Source organism: Helianthus annuus, chromosome 14 (assembly GCF_002127325.2).
Source record: "Helianthus annuus cultivar XRQ/B chromosome 14, HanXRQr2.0-SUNRISE, whole genome shotgun sequence".
NCBI classification, from domain to species: domain Eukaryota; kingdom Viridiplantae; phylum Streptophyta; class Magnoliopsida; order Asterales; family Asteraceae; genus Helianthus; species Helianthus annuus.
Genome location: NC_035446.2, coordinates 145,347,935 through 145,367,622, shown reverse-complemented (window position 1 = coordinate 145,367,622; position 19,688 = coordinate 145,347,935). Strand labels below are relative to the sequence as shown.

Sequence of the window (19,688 nt, the reverse complement as noted above, 5' to 3'; positions counted from 1 at the left end):
TGGGGGTTAATACGACCGTGTCCTGGATATCCTCGGCTCATTTCATTTGAAAATGGCCACGACTTAAGCACGGGGTATAGCCATACACCTGACAGTTGCGTATGTAAAAAGATATACCCACTTGTTGGGGATAACTCCTTGTGGGTTTATATTAGTGGTGTGTCTATTAATCATGTCTCGGCTTCTATCCCGGGCCCTGAACGTATGACAAACATGTAAATCTGTATACAAGATTATTTTATGTAATTATCCCAAGTTATAAAGGATTATTTGTGCCTTGTGCATCTAAACCAAATTTTTATAAATGTTTTCAAAAGAGTCGGTTAATTGTATTTACTAGTGTAAACTGACGTATTTTCAAAAGACTAAGTGACAGGTACTACACGTACTAGGCTGGGAGCTTCTGGGCGTTAAATAGAGAATCTTGCAAGTTTGTAATGCCTTAAGTCTGTTGATGTTTTTGTATTATATTTAGATCCGCCTTTGGATCCTTTCTTACAACCGTTTGTATATTCTTTTATTCGTACTTTACACTTTCGGTTTGTAATAGTAATTTCTACCAAGACTTCTGCTGTGCTATAAACTGTGTATATTTGACTATGATGATATCAACTACGTCACGATACTCCCCGCCGGGCCCACCAGTAATATGTGGAAATATCGGGGTGTGACACAATAGTTCTGCTATTTGTGGGATTTACTGTGTATGGTTGTTATTGTTGTTGTTTTTGTTAGTAACCTGATGATATGAACAAGAAAGGTGAAACATAAACAGTAAAATAAACGAGGCAGGAACGATGAACCGGGCTTGTATTTGACACAATTCCCTTAAACAGATTCGCAGTCTGTTCCTAGGGTACGCCGATTCGAAGCAGCAACATCGCACTGCCGAACTTGAACACTTGCCTGAAAAGAAACTAGAGAGATGTCGTTGCAGAGACTAAGAGAAAAGAGAAGAAGTTTTTTGTTGGTGTGTCTAAACTGATCAACTTGATCTGGTTTTATAGTCACTGAAACATAACTGAATTATGGCCATCATTGTAGAGAATTGAAACCATATAATGGTCATTAGTGCATCAGTTAAAACTGACAAATAATGATCATAATAACTATCATAATGATGGTAGTTTAAAACTCAAAGAAAATAATGATCATCAATACTGAATAATCATGTCAGTTTTAAACTCAAAAGAAAAACGAATCAGTTATGAGTCTCGAGTGCAAAAACTGTCTCACGTGAGCCCGAGTTTTCAGAGCTGCATTCTTGTCCGCAGGACGTGCGGGCACGCACGAGTTCAACCAAATTCCAGTTCCAAAACCCATTTTTTGCACCCCCCCTGCGCGCGGAGGGTAGGACTTTTAGTAAAACATGTCATAAAGCTTTAAAGGCTTGGTCAAGGTTTTTCCTTATCCTTTTGTTTCCACACCAATGTGGGACAAAGTGAATCATCAACTGAGACTTTCATTCACACCCAAAACTTCCAACAGTTTTTACACTTTAAAAAATAGTTGTTTAAGGTTATAAGATCTACAATAAGACAATTCAAACTTTTTTTTGAACGACATAAGATAATTCAAACTAACGCTCAAATATTGAGGTACAAAAGGATAACAGAGGAGGTTTAACTGAACGCTCAAGTTTCAAGGGTTTAAGGGCATGTTTGGCTAAGCTTTTTGAAATAATTTATTGCCTTTTTTGGAAAAAAGTCAGTATGAAGTGACTTATTGACTTATTGTTTTTTTTTCTCTCATATACACCATCATTGCCAAACATCATTTTATAACTTATGACTTTTCAAAAAGCCAATAAGTTAATAAGTTGTTTCAGAAAACTTAGCCAAACATGCCCTAAGTAAAAGTTACACTACGATTTTGGAGGGACGACCGCCCGCCACAATATAGTATGGTTCCGGCTTTGGTCAAAGTCTATAAGCAAATTAACTTATTATACGACTATACACAACTTTTAAAATCTATTCATTCTACTAATCACTGACCTTATGCAATTTGTTAATTAAAAAAAAAATGTTATCCTTCCTTTTGGTGGCTTACTTTGTAGTTTGTACCATGTTGAATTATAATCTTTAGTCCATTTTATCGTACTGCTTTATTAGGTTTTAATCTCGTGTATTACAATAGTTACATAAATATAATTTTATATAATAATTAATAAAAAGATATATTTTTATTAAAACTCATGTATTGCACGTGTTTAATAAATTAATATTGTCAAATATTAACACATACAATTATCAAAATTTATCCTTTGAAACGGTGCTCACCTCGTCCATGCTCGGGGCCGACCCTGTTGTCCATAACTTAGGGTTTACATTGTCTCGAAAAATATAAACTAATTGAATCCTTGATAAACTATATTCTTTTTCTTTTTTAATTATGTGATTTAATACATTATTTACTTTTCTCAAATATTGTGTAGTAATATTATTTACTTTTCTCAAATAGTCCTGACAAGTTGGTCTATTGGTTAGTCACTTGGTTTCTCTCCTTGAGGTCCCAAGTTCAACTCCCACTAGCATCACTTTGAAGGACATTGGTGGTGGCAATGAAGTTTAGAACTAGGCCTCTCTGGAGGTCGCCAGTTCGAAACCGAGCCAAACCGGGTTTTACCGCAGTGGGTCTTCGGGCGGCGGGTTTTCCCCGGAACTGGTGGCTTGGTGGCTCGGGTATGCATCCAACTCTAACCGTTATAAAGGAGGGGATGCATTTGCTCGATTGAGGGCATCCTAGGATGCTTATCCGGTGATTTAGTTGGCCGTTAAAAAAAATATTGTGTAGTATATAATATTAATAAAAATCTATATATGTAGAGTTGTTTTGTGTCTGTTTATCAATATTTTTATATACGTTTTTTTTTTAAACTGAGTTTATTTAAGATATATATTTTGATATTACAAAACCAAAAAACCGAAAGATAGCTATTTATCAAAAAAAAGTTGTCAAGATTTATAAAAAAAATATTTTTTCTTATCTGATTTTTTTAAATTATTATTGTTATTTAATATAAGAGATAAATAGAAAAATAAGGTTAGAAAGCTAAAGAAAATGACATGTGTCAAAAATTAAAGGTAGTATCATACCGCTTTGACAAACCCAACCTTGCCATAATGTAGCAAATTGATTTCAAATATTTAGTTTGGAAAACATTGTCTAGTTTACATAAAAGTTATTGAGAAAAAAAAAATAACGATAACTTACTTGTTGATGACAGCAATGTTGTAATATTTGAAATCAATACATACACAAACCTTTTACTTTAATACGATGATAAATATCATTGTATTAATACGTCATCGTTAGTGTTATTAGTAAATTTGTTGTCCATATCATCATCATACTCAGTAAATCTTACTAATAGTAAAACTAATATAGGGTTTGAGTATGTAATTAAGATGTAGACAGTCTTACCTCTACCCCGAAGGAATAGAGAAGCTGTTTCCAGTAAGACCTTCGGCTCGATAGTAGTTTTGCATCAAGCCTTGGACATAAGACACATAACACTCGGCAATCGGGACAAAGGCCACCACATAATGCATGATTAACCGTCTGTCGCTTTTAACGTTATTTTCACGAAATTAGTAAAATAACGTTAAAATTAGTGCAACTTCATTTTTACCCCACAAAGGCCTACACATATATACATTATATGTTGTCTATGTCACTATGTGTATTATTTAAAATGCACATGTTTCGGTATTAACATGACAGTTTACCTAGAAAACATGTTTACGCAAGGGGCGGACCTAATGTGTTAGCAGGGATAACATGGGCTACGACTCAACTCTGTTTTCATTATACAAAGGGTATTCCTCCCAAAAAGTTTTTTGGGATACTCTTAAACTTTTGGGCTAGTTCCGTCACTGATTTACGCGACAGTGTACTCATGCTTATAGTAACCTAGAAAACATGTGATTTTGCATATATACCAATTTTTAATAGCAAAGAGCTCGTTTATGCAGAAACATGATTTCTTTATATGAATATATATCCTCTAAAGATATACCCACCTATCATCTGATCATGATGATTTTTAATTCTTGTGTGCAAGAATAGTGTCATGATTCATTAATTTCCATACTATAATATACTATAATTTTGTAACATGTGTATGCTATATGGTGTTTTATTTTATGTATTTTTTCAAAAATAAAGTTGATTTTACATTTCTAAACCAAAGGTTTTTATTTTTGTATTTTAACCCATTGATTTTTTACTTTTAACACAAAGGTTTTCATCTTATTAATTTTAACCCCAACACTTTTTATTTTCAACTTTTGTCCCCACACTTTTCATCTTTAGCAAGTTTTTCATTTTACGTTTCGTTTTAAATTTTGCGAGTTAATACGCCACAACGTGCGTGTGGGGTTCAAAGTTTTTTCGTCTGGTTTTACTTTCTTTTTGTTATTTTTTTTACAAGCTTTTGCGCTGTTGGTGGTCGCTGGCAGTGTGTGGCATTGGTGCAACTTGGCACGGTTTTACAAACGTTTTTAACGTATTTAGTTTTTTACTAATAGTTTGTTTTGAGTTTACCCTGTACTTCCTTTACTTAAAAAAACTAACCTTTTACGTGCATATATTTATGTATGTGTCGGTATAAAATCGATTTGTTCTATATTTCGACGTAAACTTTTTCTAGAAACGAGTCAGGTCAAATACAATATATTTTTTGTTTAAAAAAAATTGTTACGTGCATATTTTATGTACGTTTTGGTATAAATTCGAGTTGGTCTACGATTGGACGTTAATTTTTTTGGGAAATGAGTTAGGTCAAATATAATATGTTGTCGTTCTTATTTTATGGATGTTTCGTAAATTTTGTTTCCAACCGAGTGGAGTCAAATTGTGATTTCTTATTTTTTTTTCAAAAGCTTTAATTAATCCCTTTTGATTAAACATGTCAGTTTTTCCTTTATACCCGTTATGTTTTCTATGTATGAGTTGGATTACATATAATACGTTATGACTATACGATATAAACTTGATTTACTTTACGTTTTGATCCAATCACAATGCTTATATAGCTTACATTGATTTTAATCGGATACGTCGAAACACACATTTTCATACGGTTAACGCATCGCATAACGTTTGAATTAATTCATTCGATTTTTACGATGTACACGCGCCACAACGTGCGCGGGTATATTGCTAGTTGAATAAAAAACCAAGTTCGTAAGTTTTTGGAAAATAAGCGAAAACGACATTGATCAACTTGTTGGGTCAAAGAACCGAATAGCATAGTCTGTATAGAAAACGAAATGCACATGCCTTAAGATACAACAACCGAAGTTACAACTTACAAGCTTCTGATAAAAGAAAAAGAAGAGGTATGATTCTAAAACAAAATGAGAATGACATGACCCACTTGTCATATATTTAAAACAATATTAACAAAAGCTTATGGTGTAAACCAACGATTTTATCAAGTTTTTTTAAGATTAAAAACCTTTGCATTTTGTAACTTGTAATAATCCATTTATTTTATAGTGCAATAAAAGTTGTTTCCAAGTTCTTCAGTAGTCTGCTTCCGCTTTTATTTCATTCTCGTAAGGTCACTTCTCGTTAGCGTTGAGCATGGTCCAATTAGTCTGCGGAGTAGTGACGTGGCATAGTCAATAGATATGTGACTAATGAGGTTCTCATCCTTGCCAAACATTTTTCAACAACAATTTTTTTCACGGAAATACCACTACCATTTAATCTTTAACTCGGAAGTATTTAAACAATTAAACCCATGTTATTTTTATTGGAAATCAAGCATCATATCACTAAACTATTACATGGCTATCCTTGAAAATTCTAGAGAAATTGAATGCTCTATACGAGTAGAAAAAATATACCATCGGACGATTATCGCCCCTTTGCCAATTCACCTAATCTTTAATTTTCAGACATTAAGTGTTTAAGTGGTTTAAATTTGAGTTAATTGCCAAAATCGTCCTGAGGTTAAGTGTTTAAGTGGTTTAAATTTGAGTTAATTGCCAAAATCGTCCCTGAGGTTTGGGGACGTTTGCCATTTTCGTCCAAATGACCATTTTGTATCATTTTGCCCCCACGTTTGGCATTTTTTTGTCATTTTCATCCAAATGACTAACTTAGTTAAAAAACACAGTTTAATGAGTGGTATATTTGAAATTTTACATTTATAAGTAGGGGTATTTTGGTCTTTTGGCTTTATCATTTTATCTATTATATAAAAATGTAAATCTGATTATTTATTTTCATTTATATATTATATTCAAACAAAAAAAAATCTGATCATCATGCTTTGTATAAATGTTCATCATCGAAGACAGTACTTCTCCGCCCAACTTATCTCCGACAACTACCACCGCCATCAACCACCACCCCTGCCACTACCTGCCACGACCTCCATCATCGTCATCAGCCACCACCCCCATCACCTCCACCTCCACCAACCACCTGACATCACCGGATTCCTCTCTACCACTGCCCAAAGTCGTTGACGAAGCCGATGATGACAGATCTAGCGCGTGCATTCAACTCTCTAAACTCCGACGACTCTACAGGGGTCATCATACTGTCCAGGTTGGGTCAGTTGTTTGTTCGGGTGTGGATCTGACTTCTGGTAAAGATGTGTTCAAGGAAGACGTGAAGGAGGTAGAAACTAACCCAATTGCTCAGATGGATCGGTGTTACGTTTGCTTCAGTTTCATTTATCATGCTGATTTTGTTTTAGAAACCTTAGAATTCGTTTTAATTGAGTCGAGTAGGGCTCAATACGTTTTGGATTTGTTCAAGAACTAAGTCAAATCAAGGAGATGTCAACAGTTTCTTTTACGGGAAATTGAAGAAAAATTTAATTGTTGTTATTTTGTTGAACGAATTTTGATAGAATTGGGTGGGGTTTCAGATCCAACAATGGTGGATATGGTTGGTGTTGTAGTGTTTCAAATTAAATGGTGGTAATGGCTAGTGAGGTGGTGGTGGTGGTGGAAGTGCAGGTGCAGATGGGGTGACTAGGGATGAAGAAGAATGTTTTTTTATTAATATAAAATGATAAAGCCAAAAGATCAAAATACCCCTACTTATAAATGTAAAATTTCAAAAATACCCCTCATTAAACGGTGTTTTTTAACTAAGTTAGTCATTTGGATGAAAATGGTAAAAAATGCCAAACGCGTGGAGCAAAATGGTACAAAAGAGTCATTTTAGACGAAAATGACAAACGTACTCATTTAAAACCTCAGGGAAGATTTTGGCAATTAACTCTTTAAATTTTAAAACAATAATTAGGTTTCGTTGGGTTAAATGAGAATTTAGCTTATTTGCTTATATATGCCTAAACTAGCCTATACAGTACAAGTTGATTGCTCTGAAAACATATTAGAGCATTCACATTCAATCCATTATATTTTTACCTTAAATTACACTAAAAAACACTACATTTTCTCTCTCATTTTCAATTAAATAATATTTTTATACCTTTATCGTTACCTTTTCTCTCTCCTCCACTCACAACCACTTTTAAAATATATTAAAAAATTATAGAGGGTGAACAGTGTCCCCCCAAATATACAGATGAACAGTAACATTTTCTCTCTCCTCCACTCACAACCACTTTTTATACATTTTATATTTTAAAAACAACACACACATAATTTGATTCCTTGGATGTGAATGCTCAAAAAAAAAAAAAAGGAAAATGGGATGAAAAAACTTGGAAACAAGCAATTAACAATCCAGTATGTCATTTTTAATTTAAAAAATATGAGATGTGAAAATGGCCTTAGCCCACTTTTCTCTCATATAGATCATGTTAGGTTCTCCATTACATTAATGTAACTATATTCGAAACTGTTATAAATATATTATATTCATGGCCGGCCCTCATGGGCGGGGAGGACCACCGGTCAGAGTCTGATATTTTGAGGGACACGTTTTTTATGAAAAAAAATCTGATATGTATGTGTAAAACATTTTTTTAATCGGGTACATCCATACAAACATCAACATAGCTGAAACGCCCCTAAATTATCATTTTCAAAAGATCTTAACGTGGATAATAGATGTTAGAAATTTCGGCATGACCCGTACGTAAATAGACCACTAACACCTGTTTTATACGGTAAACCATTTCAACATAAAACATCCTTGACAAAAATCCAAAACGGAACGTTTAAGTTGTTTACAACAAGACTACCACTAATAATTTTTTAACCAAACCATAAAGTCATCAAAATACTACACAATTTAAAGTACATAATACCAAAAGTTTAGACCACGTTATATTAACTTATGACGGAAGCGTGTAGTGGGCGTAGATCAAGTGTGCTCATTCCAAATCGTCCGACCGCCTACATTGAGGATTTACCTACATTCAACATAAACAAATAAGTTAGTATTTCGTCACTAACACAACTAAATAATAAACCGGTTCGTCTCTTTCACGGTTTTACATCATTCCATTACTTTACTAACCATTAAACGGTTCTTTACATGCTTGCCTCAAAATAGAGACTAAGCATACTTTTCTTAACATACCCCCTAAGAACGGATACTAGTATCATTACATAATTTCCATTTGATTCGTTTATGACGAACAAACATATTCTTTACATTCTTACCTCATACTCCGATCCGAGAAAGACGGATCGAGTAGACTTTCATTCATTACATACTTAACTTCCCATACCCAGTTCAACTAAAAGAACCGGATATGATGCATTATCTTTCGTAACTTTTTCATTCCTTACAATCCGTTTATGACGGATCTTACTTTTACTTTCGAAGAACCATAGATTTCAAATCTCACAAATTTAACATAACGACACACTACAATTGAGACTATTATACATATGACAACATTATAGAATATGATGTACACTAACGTACCTCGATCTTGTGAACCTTCCGATTTCCTAGTATTGGTTCCTTCTTCCTTCACGCCTATAACACATTCATTCGTTTATTTAGTACAACCAAATCTCATTCATTTATTTTCTAAATCATGCATATTATTCTTCTAGGCATTTCATCAAACACTTGGTAGTCATCATATTTACAAACATTAGGTACAAGCATACAAAGCATGAATTCCTACTAGTTCATCTTATAATTCATCAACAATAAATACATGTTCATGTCATTCTTTCGCCTTACATGATTTTTCTAAGATTTTAGCATTGCAACATCATCATATTTCAAGATTTCCATGATTATATACCTACTTTGATCATCCTATTCATGATACAATTTCATAAAGTGGGGTTTTACTAAAATCTTTCAAATAATCCGAAATCAAACACGATTCTTGTTCAAAAAGGTAATCCTAACTCAGTTTTACCACATTTGTTACAAGAATTCGAGATTGGGTTGTAACCCTCATCCTACAAATCATAATTTCAGAAAATAAAACTTACCACTTCACTAATTAGGGTTAGATACTCGAAAATAGGGGCTCATGCATTAGATTCTCCTTGAGATTTCAAGTATATTGCTGGAATTTTGCAAACAAGGGTTTGCTTGTTCTTTCCCCTGCTCTCTGATCGAAACCCAGTACCCAAATGTGGGTGTTTTTTCATTTTTTGTTTTTTAGTAAAACCTTTTAGTTTACTATTTACACATTGAACCCTCCCACTTTGAAAGAGTGTTTAATTTAGGCTTTCCCATAAACTAACTACCATTTGCCATATTTCATTAACTATGTTAAATTCTTTGTTTATTTTCACTTATTATCATACTAAACGTTTTTGGGGTGTTACAATAGCCCCCCTTACAAAACTATTCTTATGGTTTAGATTAGTTATTAACCCCTTTGGCATTAGGTTTAGACCTTTAGTGAGCCAAATACCCAATTTCGTTAAGGCCTAAGGGCACATTTTTTCAAGCTCGAACATGGTACACAAATTCTCAGGGCCGGCCCTGATTATATTACATGTGGTTCGTTTATTCTCTAAGACTTTCTTTTTTATACATATCTTATTATATCTCAATGTAATTATTGTTCGGCCTGTAGTTCGAATATGTGTAATCAATCAAACTATATCTATAAGAGGTTGAAGCGTTTTATCATGGACAAAACTTATTCTTTGAGCATATTAAAAGTTGTACAATTACTTGATATAGAAAATGATTATTATAATCTCCTATGAAATAAATTGAAATTTTTAGTCTAGAAGTACTATGTTTAAGTGCAATTGTACATTAATATTTCTTTCTATCTACTTATGATTTTATATATCTTTTAGGAAATGAAAACCTTTACTTAGCATATAAAATTGTTATAATTTACATACAAAAGAAATATACGATACACGTCCTTTAGTCATACGCAAAGAAATTCTTTTTCCTTACTTTTTATATTTAAAGATTTAAAGGTGTTATTTTAGTCTAGAGGGGTTTTTTTTCATACTATATATTGGTGAAATCTGGTACAAACAGTGGCGAAGCTTGAAAATTTTCACCGGGGATCGAAAACATATATATAAGTAAATTTTCATTTTATAAAACCGGGGGGTCGAAAACATATATACCTAAAAAATTCTATACGAAACGTACATACATAACACTACTGAGCGAAAAGTTCGGGAGGAGGGGAGCGACCCCTTGAAAGCTACGCCCCTGGGTACAAATAAGGGTTAACGTACGAATGGTATGAATAATTTGAGTAATTATGTTTTAGCTAAAGTAATTATTGGTATGTTACTTTAAAACTATAGCGTAATATAAGGCTGTAGGGTATGGGGAATGTCCCCTACCCCGTCGAGCTCCGGCGACGCCGGCACACCACGCCACCCCCCTCCCGTCCCGTCCTCAGCGGCAGCATCTGGACGTTGGCGACGAAGCAAATCTGGTAGGCCCCCTTTGTGTTTGTAATCAAATAGAGTTCTGTTGATGAAATCAAGATGAGTTTTTAATATCTGAATCTTTAGTTGATGGGTTTGTAATCTTCACTCTCTATTTTCACCATTACATATTGTATGATTTCACTATTGATTTCTTGTTCAAGAACCCTAAAAATCCGATTTTTATTGATGGGTTTAGTGTCTTTAGCCCTAATTCGAAAAGGGTTTTGGATTTAACCTGATTCTTGGATTTTGGGAGGTGGGTTTGTCATCTAATCAAGAATTTGGTACTGAAAAATTAGGGGGATTGTGTTTGAAAGTTGGATTTTGTTATAAATATAAATCCTTATCTTCAAAAAAAAAATTGTTATTGAAGTTTGATGAGATGGAGGAAAATGCAGCAGCTTTGCATACTGTGGTGAATTCGGTACAGGCGTTGGGTAAGGGTTTCGATGTGAATTTCGATACGAGGTTGTTGTATTGTAAGGGAGTAGCAGGGTCAAAAGTTGTGGAGATTGATGAAGAACATACAAGGGATGTTTGGATATATGATAATTTGGTTGTGCCCAATGTGTCTAGAGTCTAGAGATATAGAGAGTTCTCAGGATGAGGTTAACCGTGATAGCTCCGGGGTCTGCAATTATCATCAGGTATACTGTTGATCACCACTAGGTTGTTGTTAGTTGTTACTTGTACATAGTGCTAGAGGCATGTGCTTACAACTAGGGGTGCAAACGAGCCGAGCCCGAGCTCGTTTAAGCTCGGCTCGTTCGAGCTTTTTTTCGAGCCAAGCTCGAGTAGCTCGCGAGTAGCTCGGCTCGTTTGCACCTCTACTTACACCAGTGCACGACAACACGAAGTTTAAAGACAAAAAACTTAAAGCAAGAACAAGTAGAATTTGTATTTGTATGATGAATAAACCTAAGCTGACCATTCAGACAACAGTTCTTATGTTACCAAGTGTGAATCAAATTATTAGGTTTAACCATTCAAGTCTTGCCATTCGACGGGTTGGCATATTTGGTTAATTTATACGAGTGTGCACTGCGGACATCTTAATTATTATTATAAGTTTATAACTTAACTACAATCTTTTTGGCCTTATTGTGAATCCCCATAATCATAAATAATAGCTCTAAAATCACCATTAAATACTGTTAATGCATTAAGGTATGAGTCTATGAGAGAAAGAATGGTACTCAAGTATAATTCTTGTTTGTTTGAAGGTACTTTCTGAATGTCATCTTCAACATACTCAACAAGAAGATCTACAACTACTTCCCTTATCCCTAGTAAGTTGTTGCTCATTCTAACTTCACATATACTGTTATTTGTGCATGTGATAAACAATGTGTTCTGTATATGTACAGTTTCGTGTCGGCCATTCATTTAGGTGTTGGAGTGGTTTATTGTCTCGGTAGCTGGACTGTTGGTCTACCTAAACACGTTGTACGCCTCTAATTTCCTAAAACCTTCTTATATTTCTATCACTGCATGGTTAATTTACAAGAATATTAGCAACTTATTGTGGTTTATCTGGTGTAGCCCATTGACTCAAACCTTCTGAAGCTTCTTATTCCTGTGGCCTTTTGTCATGCTCTAGGCCATGTCACCAGTAATATATCATTTGCAGCCGTTGCTGTCTCATTCACCCACACAATCAAAGGTAATCTAACTTACATGTACATTCCTAAAAAATTTGTTACCTACTTTCTCAATGCTTGTATCATCCTTCGTAGCATGATCATTGAAGACGAAGGTAGAGCGATATGCGAGTACGACGAAAACGCGTCTACTGGAAATTCTATTCCAGTTAGTGGGGAACAACAAGATTTAAACATGTTCGCTCTACGTAACGAGTACACACATCATAACCTAAAAGCGGACTTCGTGGAGTACATTTGGAACAACGCTCAAAATGAACCCGACGACGATATGGAAGACGAAGACTAGTAGCTTATTTTAATATATTAGGATTTTTTTAAGTTTATGTTAATTTTTAAGTTTATGTTTATTTTTAAGTTTATGTTTATTTTTTTTAATTTATGTAATATTTTTTAATATTAATGAAAATATTGTGTTAGTTTATTTGTTAAATGTTAAAAAAAAGTAGAAGAATTAAAAAAAAAAAAACATAAAAGTGGTGGGGAGGACTATGACTAGGACCATCCTCCATACCCTCTAGTTTTGTGGGATGAACCATCCTTGGGAGGACTATGACGTGGCGCCTACGTGGCGGATCATCCTCCCTTGGAGGACCATCACCATACCCTCTAGCCTAATAGTTATTCTAGTTCAAACATAACTACTATAGTTATTTGTGCTATTTGCACATTAAAAGTTGGTTTGTATTTCATTACTCTAGTTAGTTTTCTAGAAAAAAATATATTATAAAGACAAGTATGTTTTCTATGTATAGTTTATAATAACATTTAAAAAAAAAGTAGATCTAAATAACGCTACTATTCAATTTTTTCTAATTCGTGTAGAATCTATCTATACTTTCTATAAAAGGAGAAATTCAAGTGACATAAGAAAAGTTGATGTGTCAGTTAGAGAGCATTTCCATTAAGGATTTTCTTATGTCATTTTTACATCATAATGACTAATATTAAAAGACTTTAAAATTCAAAAATGGCCCACTTTCACCTTTTCAAAAGTCTACCTATCAAACCATTGCCATCAAACCACTGCCCATCTACAGACCTTTTCCTACCACTGATGATTCCAAAACACCTTTTCAAACCTCTACCACTGATGATTCAACCTACCACTGATGATTCCAAAACACCTTTTTTCAAACCTCTACCACTGATGATTCAAAATTCAAACCACTACCACTAATGATTCAAAATTATGGCTCCAGATTCAAAATTCAAAATTTCTGGCTCCACATATATGATACGCGCAAAATGCAACATATAAATTATATCAAATATGGCATAAAACTAACCCTTTTTTAGTACTAATGTTGGAAAAAGTGTGTTTTTGTCTTCCTTTTATATTTTCAGGATTAAATAAGCTCAAATTAACAAAAGACAGCAAAATCTAACATAAATACAAGAAAAGGGACAAAAGTGGATAGCCCGACCCCTCGACAGCATCCTCCCAAGCAAAACAAAGAAGACAGAAGACTGAACACGCCCCGTGCTTAGCGAGCACGGGGCCGTGCCCAAAAAGCAGCAGAAAAGACAAACTAATAGAAGCTTCTATTGCCCACCACGGGGCCGTGCCCAGCGGACACGGGGGCGTGGTCAGAGTACTGCAGGCGCATTTATTGTAATTGCGAATTACAATTAATGAAGAGAGAGAGTGTCAGACGGCCACGGGGCCGTGCCCAGGCTTCTGTTCAACCTATAAATAGGAGTGCTTGGAGCCATTTCAACTCATCCCTTGGCACACCACCTCTCTCACACTTCACCCACCACCCACCACCACCATAACACCATCATCCACCACCATAATCCATTGTCCATCATAGAGTGTGTGAGTCATCTCGGGATCCAAGATTGATCATAAGAGTTCTTGACAATCAAAGACCATGTTTGCCTAAGTCTCTTACATCACTTGGTGAAGACAAGTGTCTAGTGTAATACTTTTTATTTTTAATCTTTTGCACTTTTTATTTGGTTTTGTATTAATGACTTTAATAACTAGTTTCTTATGTTGAAGGTGATTCTTCCTTATCGTTTGTCCGTGGTGTCTTGACATTATTTTACTGTCTATATAAAATAAAAGATTTTCACCATTCATATCTCCACGGTCTATATGGAGGTATGTTGGCTACCTGGTTGGGGGTTAAGGGAACGGTTTGGTAAGAGTCTTGCCCTTGTTCAGCGTTTAGAGGTCCTGCAAGGGACCTGAGTCAAAATTTAGTGGGATCTCCTTCAATACCCAAAGGTATTGGATGGCGGGGATCCAAACTTTTTGACCCCCTCATAAGTTAAACTACTATTAATACTATAACCCGGCTATTTAGGACTGTATCCCTGCTGACTCAGACTACTTAGTCGAGGGTAACGTCACCTTCAAAAGAGGGCCTACCATAATTTGCATTAATAACTTAATTAATTATCTTTCAATAATCCGACCCTTTAGGATTGTATCCTTGCTGACTCAAACTACTGGGTTGAGGGTAACGTCACCTTCAAAAGAGGGGCCTACTACAATAACTAAGATAATCTCTTAAAAAAGTGCAAAAGTGCGAAAATAATCAAAGGTTACACTATACACGAGTCGGATCCAAGTGATTCATCTTGTCTATCTGTTTTTATTTTTATTTTTTATTTTTCAGCATTTAGTTAGTTTTATTTTCTTTGTTTTAAAAATCTTTTCTAACATTTTGATTTGATTAGACGTTGAGGATAAACCGGTACTAAAAGCTCTTGTGTCCTTGGACGACCTCGGTATCTTACCAACACTATACTACGTCCACGATGGGTGCACTTGCCCATATGTGTGTGTAGTGTTAGTAAATATCGTGTTTTATAAATTTAAAACTTGGCTAAAAAGTGTAAAAAGGGCTTAAAATATATACCTAAAACATATACACACTTGCACGTATCAAGTTTTTGACGCCGTTGCCGGGGACGCAAGGATTTTAAGAAAGTTAGGAATCAACGGCCTAATCATTTTTTTATTTTCTTTTTATTTTTTTAGGATGTTCTTAGTTTTTCAGCCTCTGCAGAGCTCAGCACGGGCCGTGCCCGCTGAACACGCCCCGTGCCCAATATTTGGAACTGGCAATCCTGTTTTAAGTCAGACAGTAAGCTGAACACGGGGCCGTGTCCATTCAACACGCCCCCGTGCCCAAGATTCAGTTGCTGAAAACAGAACCGTAAGATCCCGACGGTTGGTAAATTCTGACACAAACATGAGTGATGATGATTTTTTTTTACTTTCGGCACTCTTATGGTACATGGTGTCAATTATGTGGAGGCGGACATAAAGAGTTAGAATGTTATTTTCTAAACTATAAGCCCCACTATATAGACCCATCGTTTCCCTGTATCCTTAAGAGGGGCGAAAGAAAAAATAATCCTTATCTCTCCCTCGAAAGCGCCCAACCAGATATTTTAGGAGAAATGCTTCTTGATGAACTATTTCAACTAGAGGATCTGATTCTTAATTGGTTAAAAGAACTTAGGATGGATTTTCTAAATTCATCTCAAGACAATAATCAAGAAGAAGTGTTTGGGATCGCATTCAAACAACCTCGTTGTTCCCGATAATACCTTCGACTCTAGCAAAGACGTGGACAATAGTCGTCCCTGTGTCGATTGTGCCGTGAAGGACTCTCCATCGACTTTGTTCGGTGCATACATAGACCTGAGCGATTCGGCATATACCTTCTTTAACGAGAGCCCGGAAAAAGGTTGGACTTGTCCACCTAAAATAAACATAGGAATTACCCTCACCGACAACCTCTTGCGTTCTCGTCTTAGTCTAGAGCAATTAAGGTATCTTAGGCACTTTGGGGTTGTTCCATCCAGTAAGGAACCACCCGATCCGGATAAGTTCCTTAGAAATAGACAAACTTCATAAATAGCCCTTCGACACGGGGCCGTGTCCAGTCAACACGCCCCCGTGTCCACCAAAAGATTCCCTTCTGACTTTTAGGTCAGAATACGGACAAACTGTGTCAGGATCCTACCTGCACACGGGGTCCAGCCGACACGGGGAGTGTCCAGCACGCTGTCGTTTTCTATAAATGCAGCCAAGAATTCTGCACATTTGGACCATCTAAGGACAGAGATTTGAAGGAATCTTCTCTCAACTATCCTAGGTATATTCTAAAAGAAGGTTCCAACAAACCATCTTGTCCTTTCCTCTTTTATCCATTTCCTTCTTCTTCATCTTTCTTCAAAAACCTCCATTAAAGTTTGAAATTTCAAGCTTTGAGGAAAGGATTATTGAGTTTTATTCAAAGAATCTTGTTAAAAATAAGTTGTATAACATTGTTTTAAGTTACTAATGTTCAAAAAGGCCTCACAAGTTCAGAAAATAACTTAGAACTTCAAGATTCTTTGTTTCAAAACCTTGCAGAAAGATGAACACGGGGCCGTGCTCATTGAGCACGGGGCCGTGTCCAGACCACTATTTCAGCAAAATAAGCTATTTTCAGTTTGTTTTCGTAGAATGTCAAGTGAAAACAGCGAGACATCTTCCGTGCATTCATCAAACAGTCGAAGGGGGAAAAGGCCTTCCATTAAGGCTACACTTGTACACTATGTCATAGCATTAAGGGAAGCTCTCGATGAAATGACTTCAGTAGAGGAGGTCCTAATTGACCGTATCAACAATCTTACGGTAGGGCTGGAGAATAGCTTTCAAGAAATTAACCTCTTGCACCAGAGGTTAAATATTCTTGTAACACCTCTGATGGAACCCGTCCTCCCTCAAGAGGATTGGAACCTAGCGCTTGAAGTTAACAACTCTACCGGGTGGGACGACATTCCGACGGAACCTCCCGTTGAGCATCTACAAGAAATCCCGGTGGAAATCGCAACTCCTCAAACTAACGCTAACGAGCCCTCTTTTCTCCTCCCAAGGGAGATAGAGGAGTGGCTCGCCGACATATGAGGAGACCATGCCCGGAAGAAGGAGTTCTATAAAGCCACAACCAACCAAGACTATTAGCTTCTTGTAAATTTTGCTAATTAAAATAACTTGTAGGCTAGAACTCCATGGCTTATGCTTCTTGTGTTTTCTTATCTAACTTAGTAATATTTAGGACTATGTAATTCTCTCTATGAATGAATGGATGGTTTTAAGGTTTGAATGGTGTTATAAGAAATAAAACACACTCTGGATGGTGAAGGATAACAAGGGAAACGAGAAACATGGCCCATGCACGAAAACAGGGCCATCCGACAACAATTTCTTCATTAAAGTAAGCTCAGCACGGGCCGTGTCCAGCCAACACGGCCCCATGCTGAACATCCTGCAGAAAATTGCCCAGTTCAGGTAACTGGACACGGGCCGTGTTCACTGAACACGCCCCCATGTCCAGGCTTCTGTTTCTTTTCTTTAATTTTTGTTACTGGCACCTGAACACGGGGCCGTGCCCGGTCACCACGGGGCCGTGTCCAGACTGCCAGTAACATAAAATTATGCTTTTAACACCATTTTACACATTCAATCAACTTAAAAACTTATTTTTTGGACACATTGAGGACAATGTGTAATTTAAGTGTGGGGGGATGCTAAAACCTTGAATTTTGCAAGTTCTAATAACAAGCCTTACACAAAACTCTATTTGGAATCGCTAATCACCCCAAATTTTTTCCAAAAATTTGCATTTTTTTTACTTGTCTAAGTTTAAGTTGGGAATTCTAATTCTAACAAGGTTATATTTTTACAAATTTACAACCGATAGCGTCGTGATAAAAAGAACCAACATAAGAAAATTATGAAACGGCATGACAAGCTTAGTTAAAATTTGATTATATATACTTGATCACGTAAAAACCCATTCCCACAAAAGTGAGTTTTGAGCCTTTATAGAGCATACAAATACATATCTTTACACTAAATGCTCATTTTTCGTTTCTTGTGTGAATAGCAGCTTGGTTCTTACGACTCTAGAACTTGCCACGATAATTCATTCCCGGTCCTTACCAACTTAAACCCAAGTAAGTAAATGATGGAGGCATTAGGACTAACCATTTTTCTTTCAACACCATTATTTTCACTTTTCTTTTCATCTACCCAAAAATTCCCCCTAGTTAACCCCTTTGAGCCTAAACCTTTTACCCACCAAAACCCCTTTTTCATTTTTTTTACCCCTTATTTTAGTAACAAAGCTTGGTTTTCGTGTGACTCTAAAAAAAATAAAAAAAATAAAAAATGATGATGAATGATGATGAAGTTGGAAATAAACAAACAAAGCTCCTCAAACAAAAGCTTGTTTGAACAAATACTTCATTGAAAATAAAAAGTCACAAAAACAAAATGTTTTACGAAAACCAACGCTTTTTACGCTTTTCGCCCTTTTCAACTAACCACTAACCCAACCACCCACCTTTAGCCCAAGCCTAACCCTTCACCCAAAAAGTCCCCTTGATATTTACAAAGGTATAAAGTTAAAAAAGAGGAGGATTGATTGCTTGGCAAGCTTATGGTAGAAATAAGTTCCACGCCGCTCTCGAGCGATTCACTAAAAATACACCTTCGGCCGAGTGTGAGTGATTTCCCCGTGAGGTACGTGAACTTGTATATAAATGGAATTTTAAAAAGGTATGTTATGCCTTAATAAATAATTTATCTTATGAAATGTTTTTAATAAATCATGACGAATAGGATTGTAAATAAATAAAAATAAAACATCAACGATCTTGGAAAATCCCGACACTCTATGACAAGCCCAAAAACCTTCTCTTCTACCTATTCCATTTGTGAGTAAATAAAGCCACAATATAAAGAGTTTTGCTTGAGGACAAGCTAAGATTCAAGTGTGGGGGTATTTGATACGCGCAAAATGCAACATATAAATTATATCAAATATGGCATAAAACTAACCCTTTTTTAGTACTAATGTTGGAAAAAGTGTGTTTTTGTCTTCCTTTTGTATTTTCAGGATTAAATGAGCTCAAATTAACAAAAGGAGCAAAAAGACAGCAAAATCTAACATAAATACAAGAAAAGGGACAAAAGTGGATTGCCCGACCCCTCGACAGCATCCTCCCAAGCAAACCAAAGAAGACAGAAGACTGAACTCGCCCCGTGCTCAGCGAGCGCGGGGCCGTGCCCAAGAAGCAGCAGAAAAGACAAACTAATAGAAGCTTCTATTGCCCACCACGGGGCCGTGCCAAGCGGACACGGGGGCGTGGTCAGAGTACTGCAGGCGCATTTATTGTAATT

General features: G+C 35.8%; 1 protein-coding gene and 1 long non-coding RNA gene across 5 annotated transcripts; one reads left to right on the top strand and one right to left on the bottom strand.

Annotated features, from left to right (window-relative positions):
- Window positions 1-8,093: 8,093 nt before the first annotated feature.
- LOC110904165 lies at window positions 8,094-9,558 on the bottom strand. The gene is made up of 3 exons (XR_002572378.2): window positions 9,402-9,558; window positions 8,875-8,928; window positions 8,094-8,353 (listed from the first exon to the last, which is right to left on the bottom strand). It is a non-coding gene; the product is annotated as an uncharacterized LOC110904165 (long non-coding RNA).
- Window positions 9,559-10,711: 1,153 nt separating this feature from the next.
- On the top strand, window positions 10,712-12,805 carry LOC110904164 (triose phosphate/phosphate translocator, chloroplastic). Of its 4 annotated transcripts, none has more exons than XM_022149994.2 (6): window positions 10,712-10,834; window positions 11,203-11,476; window positions 12,053-12,118; window positions 12,197-12,275; window positions 12,372-12,492; window positions 12,566-12,803. In XM_022149994.2, exons 2-6 carry the CDS (start codon window positions 11,433-11,435, stop codon window positions 12,568-12,570), a joined length of 315 nt encoding a protein of 104 aa, XP_022005686.1. In that variant the 5' UTR covers window positions 10,712-10,834; window positions 11,203-11,432; the 3' UTR covers window positions 12,571-12,803. The 4 variants fall into 4 exon arrangements, with proteins under 4 accessions (XP_022005686.1, XP_022005687.1, XP_022005685.1 ...); XM_022149995.2 differs by having other exon boundaries at window positions 10,721-10,834; window positions 11,228-11,476; XM_022149993.2 differs by lacking the exon at window positions 11,203-11,476 and having other exon boundaries at window positions 10,721-10,834; window positions 12,566-12,805.
- Window positions 12,806-19,688: the final 6,883 nt, after the last annotated feature.

Coding starts and splice junctions, on each gene's coding strand:
- LOC110904164 (XM_022149993.2), top strand. CDS start 10,722: ATGGGGAATGTCCCCTACCCCGTCGAGCTCCGGCGACGCCGGCACACC. Junction 10,835..12,052: donor TTGGCGACGAAGCAAATCTG/GTAGGCCCCCTT, acceptor GTTTGTTTGAAG/GTACTTTCTGAATGTCATCT. Junction 12,276..12,371: donor TTGGTCTACCTAAACACGTT/GTACGCCTCTAA, acceptor TATCTGGTGTAG/CCCATTGACTCAAACCTTCT.